We start from the raw sequence: 6,551 nt of genomic DNA on the forward strand, positions 1-6,551 counted from the left end.
CGTTGTAGAGGGTCAATGGCAAGGATGAAGTCCCAGAGTCTAACATTTGTGTACAGAGGGAGTACATAGTAAAACCGTGACAACACCCAAAATTGCATATGTTTACAAGCGGAGAGAGTACACAGTTTTTTGTCAGGCCCTACGCTTCCATACACGCATGATCTCTGGGTGGGAAAATGAGTTGGCCTCCTCCTCCATATATAACTCTCGCTTTTATTATTGTTCACTTTATTCAATAGCGTCAATAATGTGGCACATTAGATTCACTCTCTAAAACATTCCTTCCGATATATGTCCATAATTGCAAGAATAACTTACTTTTTCTACTACACGTCAACTGCACGGGATAGATTCTATTCGACAGGTACATTTTGGAATAGACCATTTTTTCCATTGGTACCGTCCGCCTCCTCCGAAACAAATTAAGTGAAGTGGCAACAACGGGAAATGCCTGCCTACAAGGGCAAACGACTCAGGGGTTCGTGTGTTTAACATTTTTACTCTATTATTTGATTTTTTTTTTGGAGTACAAGACAGCTCCAGAGAGCATTTAACATTATTGCAAATGTAATTTATTTGAGAAAATGGATATTTTTTGTTTGTTCCCTTTTTGGGTTTTTAAAATTTTGCAATTGAAATAGTGTTAAAAGACTTGGCCAGAAATCAACAAAAAAAATGGAGTAAATTTAGCTTTGTGCTCAAAAGCTAGTGGTTGTAGCAATGAGTATCCTAGTAAGTATATTTTTCACCATTGCATCTCATTAAAACCATTCAGCTGCGCATCAAGGACGCTAGCTCGCGATAGCCACGTCGGCGCTGGTCATTTTGCAAAAACGACCTCGTCTTTTCCGTATTCAACCCGCACTCCCGACTCGTCCCTCTCACTCTACTCCATTCACTCCCCTCGCCTCGCAGCCGCCCCACGCTCCTCTCAGCTCTCGCCTCTCCCCCCGCCTCTCCGCCGTCGCCGCCGCGGGGCTCCTCTCAGCTCTCGCCTCTCTCCTTTCCCTGTGTCGCCTCCCCTCGGCGCCGCCGCCTCGCCTTGCCTCGGGTCTCCGTTCCACCTATTTTTTTTTTTTAACTTTTTGCTCCAAGCCAGCGACGAATCCCCGGATCTGGCGTCAGCGAGGAAGGACACGGTGGCTGCGAGGACGTACACGCCGGATCCGGGCCAGCACAACCACCAGATGGGAGCTGCGGCGGCTGGACACCTTCGAGGTGCTGCCGCGGGCAGGAGAATATCGCTGCAGCACCCTTCGCCGCTGCCGAGCTCCTGGCGCTGGTGGACGCGAGACCCCAAGTTGCCGTCCACCACGAGGTGCTGCTACGGGTAGGAGGAGCTGCTGCCGCACACCACTAAGTGATGCTACGGGCAGGCGGAGGTGTGACCACGACGACGTACCAGACAAGGTACCTGCTCCCTGTCCAATTTCTAGCAATCCAATTTTTTGTGTTAGTACTATGATTTGTGATGGCAAGGAGTGCTGTGGTTTTCTCTAGAGTATTGTACCATTTGTGATGGCAAGGAGTAATCTGTAGCTGTAGCAGTAAATCATTAGAAAAGCTGGGCAAATCTGTAGCTTTTGCTCTAGAGTACTGCTCAAGGAGTACAAACTGCAACTACTCCAGCAGTACTCCCTGTATTGTGTTATTGTGTACGCAGGATTTAGATGTGTTGTACTCCTGCCCACTGTAAAATGATCCTCTAAATCATGTAGACAGAAGTAGGAGTACTTGTCGAGGGAAATGATGATGGTGGTAAATGATCCTCTAAATCCTGCCCATTGCCAAATGATCATCTAAATCCTGTCCACCGTTAAATGTTGATGGTAACCACCTTGCTTGTTACTCCTTGCTGGAGTACTGTTAACTAAAAATACAGAACAAACAAACAAAATGCATTTGAAGTTGCGTGTCGTGGCCGTGCTGGGATGGTCGATCGATACCGCGCCGATCCGGTTCGGCGGGGTCGTCGACGACGTGCTGTGGGAACAGGAGACCGGGCTCTGGTCCCGGCAGTCCGGGGCATGCTGCTGCTGCTCGTGCAGCAGAATGACGGCCGCATCGGCGCGTCCGGGGAGAGTTGCATCGACCTGGTGGGCAGGTGAATTCGTTCGACGGCGTGCAAGAGTTCTTCGCCCACTTCCACTACCCCAACGCACAATACACCCTCATCCCATCTCATCTCCTGCTTAACTGTTTTGCTACTTTTAATTATTCAGTGCTTTCATTTCACACGTATTGAATTATGCAATACTCCATGTGAAAATGGAATGGAGGGAGTACTAAATTTAGGATCAATTTTTCACTTCCTGCCAACAAGTGTGAATTATACTGACATGTCCTGAACTCTTTTGCTGGTCAGGAGAGGCGCAGTGAATGAGAATGTTGGCTTAGAAATTCAGAACATCCAAGAAGTGGTCGGGGGACTGGTTTTGGTAAGTGAACACGGTACAAAGTTAGTTCGGTTTATGATTTGGACGTGGTTTAATGTCATGAACCATCTGTTTTGTTTTTGTAATATCTTTTTTTCCTATCTAACAAGAGGTTGTTATTGTTCATTACCCTGCATTGGATGGTTATGCAGTAAGCCAGTAAGATGCTTGTGTGAACAAGCAAACATTGATGTTTAGATCCTTTACAACAGTACATGTAAATATCATTTCACTTATTTGAAATTCCACACACCCAGTTCATATATATGAGGGTATCTTGAGAAGATCAGTTCTGCCACTGTTGTTGTTGGAGACAGAATTGAACGAGCTCTTCCTTTGTATCATCTTTCTTATATTGATTAGTGAATAGTTGTTGCTGCTTTTAGCCCTCGTTTTCGTGAGAACTTGTTCAGAGTGTAGAAAAGAAAATTATGTGGCTATAGAAGCATATATGCCATTCAGTAAAACATCAAAGAAAAATAACTTTGAAATCTATATATTTATTGACTGTGCACCTATTCCATCTTCCAAGTAACTTCTGTGGGGTCATCCTGATCAGAAGTTTATCCACCTAAAGAAAAATTAATTTTATCCGAACTTCATTTCATTTATTATGTTCTCTCACATTTTTTCATTGTATTTATACATGAGGATTTTTTTTGTTTCTCTTGTTTATTTTGAAAGTGAGTACCAGTTTTGAATAGGCATTATCTTTGACCATTTGATAGTGAGTTGAAAGAATATTTTCTCATTTCCAAGTTCCTCGCTACCCGCTCTCCTGTTTGAAGATTATTCTATTCCTTTTGTGAATTCTCTTCATGTCCTGAAGAGGAGGTTTCTGCACCCTATTATGCTTCATGTCCTTCATTCAAAAATTAATTTGATGCCTGGCTGATTAGTGCTGAATCAGATCTAGCACAGAATCACATTTTACAGCATTTCCATTATGAGTATGTTTATACAGTTGTTGAGTACCTTTAATTGAATCAGCAGATTGTCTCGTCTACCCTTTGTGTATTAGTTATCCTTCCTTATGGTGTTTTGATTGAATAGAAGCAGATCAGGAGCCTTTGTTGTTGGTCCACTCTAATCCCAACCCTTTGTATGATATTTTTGTCATCTAGATTTTTATAGATGGTTATGTTGTATGTTCATATTCATATGTTGGCTCGGAGATCCCTTTTGTGGCTTCTACTTTATCATGAAGATTGTCGACAAGGATTGAGAAGACATAATTGCTTACTAATTAGATTTCCATAGATGGTTATGTTGTATGTTCATATTCATATGTTGGCTCGCAGATCCCTTTTCTGGCTTCTACTTTATCATGAAGATTGTCGACAAGGATTGATAAGAGATAATTGCTTACTAATTGCTCGTGTGTTTTTCATCTCAGTGCTTCTCGGTGCCCTTCATAAAGAACTTTCTCCCCGGATTGTCTATCAAATCTCCAGTTGGAAATATCAGTCTACAGGCCCGTCTGATAAAATTAACCTTTAACAACCAACTGGATGATTAGCTGCTCCATCATGCTACATACGCCTCTTTGTTGAGTGTTTTTCCCCGTTTTCTTGGAGAGTGCTACCTTTGCAATGGTTTGGCCATAAATCTGTTGTCCGCACAAGTAGTACTGCTAATTTGCCCTTTTTAATGACGATTTATGCTTTCCGTACGCAAGTATTTTATTTGCAGTTTTGCATTAGCCAAATACTGAACTTCAGTGGGAGACATTCACTGTTTTTCAGATTTGATGGAAAAACAAAAAATATGCCGCCAATCGGCGTAATTTTATAACCGTTCTCGTCATCTGAGTAACATCCGAAATGGCTAATCTGATCGGTTTTGCTGCTTGTGTAGAACCGACGACAAGCTTGTTGGCGGGCATCTGGCAGGATCGGTGAACATCCTCTACATGTACAATACCAGCTCAGGCAATTATTAGAACTCTGTCAGTTAGTTAAGCTCTTGTGATCATTGAAAGGGAGGGGGGATTAAGGTGTTTCCATCAACAACCATTTATTGGTCGAGTGGACTCAGAACTGGATTCGTACTGAAAAATCAAGGTTGGCATCATGATAACAAGCATGGTCACCTTAAGTCTCAACTCTGAGCCTCCTCTTGGAAAAAATGCCCGCATTCCAAACAAGTCCATTTACAGACTCTAAACCTCCTCTATGAGCACCAAGTAGACACTCTCTTTGCTATGTTTTGGCACAAAGAGCCAGACATCAAGTACTACGTGTGCACAATCAACAAGACATTTGCCAAACCAGGCCAGCGCATGGTATGCTCAAATGCACAGCCTATTCAATGTTTACTAACTTCATAATGTAGCAAGTTGTATCTCCATACCACACAACTCCCACTTTTTATTGTTTTTTTAACAGAAAAGATGCTCATTTATTCTAACCGAGTATCTGTGCTTTTAACCTTATCTTTTCAACACCACTACTAATGCTTTAATGCCATCCGCACACTGTATATGAAAATGATTAATTTGCCTTGTGTAAGCCCAATTTTCTTTCATCGCCATTCTTTACCACTCTCATACTTAGTTATACTCAATCAGATTCATTGAACTCGCTTTTACAATATTACTTGTTTTTTCTTAGAGCTCTATAATCTACTGTAGTCGACCATTCAATTACAAGCACATCTATTTTTAGTTCTTCATCTTCCTTTACTACTTCACTCTTTTCATGAGCTTCACCAGCCATTTTACAGAATATGAAATTTTGTTTTCTTATGCATTTTAATTACCTTTACAACTGTAACTTTGTGATGATACAAACGAAAGTTGCACATATTTTCCTATTTATACTATTGTTCTATCCATGCTTAAAATATAACAAATCATATTCTGTTCATACTACTTAACAGTCAGCAGTTTACTTATGTTACAAATACCAATTATATTCCCTTTCTCACCTGATCAACACTTGATCTGTTGTTATTTTTCTCCTACCACTTATGAAATTTCTACTTTGCCTTTTCTAGCTTACCATTTTTTCATTCGTTTGTTCTCTGTTCATACACTAAGCTGTACATACTCAAATCGTCAATTGCACACCAGAAATATTGACTTCTCTTTGCTCTTTCATGAGCCATTTTACTTGACCATTCAGAATGTTGGGTCCTCAAGACGTGTAGTGAATAACAGTACTTTGCTAACACCATTAATATCATGAATATCCATAGAACACGCTCTTATCTTCCATATCACACAACAATTTATGTCCATGTAAATAACTTACTTTCTTCTACCAATATTTTTAGGTTAACTATACTGAAGAGAACTTGCAGGACTACATTGATCCAAACAATGGTACACTCATGGTCAGACTTGCAGACCGCCATCTGCTCGCCGAATGTTACATCATGCTAGGAATGGACAAAAGGGCCACTATAACCACCAACTGGCCTGAGTTTTGTCGCCGCGCCAACATTCGCGAGGGAGACATCTGTGCATTTCGTTTCAGGATAACTTCAAAGTGCCGCCTGGTCCTCACCGTGCACTACCTGTAGATGCACCATCGAAGATGATGCAGCCCCTGTGTCAATATAATCTAGCACTAAGTACTCCTAATTATGTTATATCCTGTGATAACCTATCGGTTGCTTTTGGGTCCTTTTATCACATGCTTTTCAAGATACTAAACCTACGTTGCTGCTTATGTTAAGTGCACTATTGTCAGTCAGATGTTTTATGTTCAGATCCATAATGAGCTTTCTCTGTAAAGTATATATTTCTATTTTTGCTGCTAAGTTTCTTAGCTAAAGCAATTATCCCAAATGCTAATTAGAATAGAAAAGAGTGTTAAAGGGGCGAGTACAACCAGGCACCGCTCAGCCACCCTTTAAGAGACGCGCCACGGGCATGCCCCAACACCTAGTTCAATGAACATATTGCCCAAACGTTGGCCTTACGTGGCTTGATATTTACTTTTGTAAGGTTTCGCTGGTAAAGGCTGCCCCACACAGAATGGTCAAGCCAACCCCGACCCAACTCCCTACTTGTTGGGCAAAGCAGCAGGGAGGATACCGAGATTAGTGGCAAGTGTGAAGCCTAGTCAGGCCAGACGTCCTGCAAAAATATGTGTCTACATATCACGCTAT

General features: G+C 41.7%; 1 protein-coding gene across 5 annotated transcripts; it reads left to right on the forward strand.

Moving 5' to 3' along the window:
• The first annotated feature begins 913 nt into the window (after window positions 1-913).
• On the forward strand, window positions 914-6,200 carry LOC119304054. Of its 5 annotated transcripts, none has more exons than XM_037581218.1 (4): window positions 914-1,410; window positions 2,366-2,438; window positions 4,293-4,366; window positions 5,712-6,200. In XM_037581218.1, the coding sequence occupies exons 1-4, from the start codon at window positions 1,364-1,366 to the stop codon at window positions 5,818-5,820; spliced, it is 303 nt and encodes a 100-aa protein (XP_037437115.1). In that variant the 5' UTR covers window positions 914-1,363; the 3' UTR covers window positions 5,821-6,200. The 5 variants fall into 5 exon arrangements, 1 of the variants encoding a protein (XP_037437115.1); XR_005148076.1 differs by having other exon boundaries at window positions 923-1,410; window positions 4,293-4,719; XR_005148078.1 differs by lacking the exon at window positions 2,366-2,438 and having other exon boundaries at window positions 921-1,410; window positions 4,293-4,719.
• Window positions 6,201-6,551: the final 351 nt, after the last annotated feature.

This window comes from Triticum dicoccoides, chromosome 5A (genome assembly GCF_002162155.2).
Source record: "Triticum dicoccoides isolate Atlit2015 ecotype Zavitan chromosome 5A, WEW_v2.0, whole genome shotgun sequence".
Classification (NCBI taxonomy): Eukaryota; Viridiplantae; Streptophyta; class Magnoliopsida; order Poales; family Poaceae; genus Triticum; species Triticum dicoccoides.

What these genes read in the sequence shown, in the direction of transcription:
- LOC119304054 (XM_037581218.1), top strand. Translation starts at nt 1,364, where the DNA reads ATGCTACGGGCAGGCGGAGGTGTGACCACGACGACGTACCAGACAAG. An exon ending in TGGTCGGGGGACTGGTTTTG is followed by an intron (nt 2,439 to 4,292) that starts GTAAGTGAACAC and finishes CTGCTTGTGTAG; the next exon opens with AACCGACGACAAGCTTGTTG. An exon ending in CATGTACAATACCAGCTCAG is followed by an intron (nt 4,367 to 5,711) that starts GCAATTATTAGA and finishes CAATATTTTTAG; the next exon opens with GTTAACTATACTGAAGAGAA.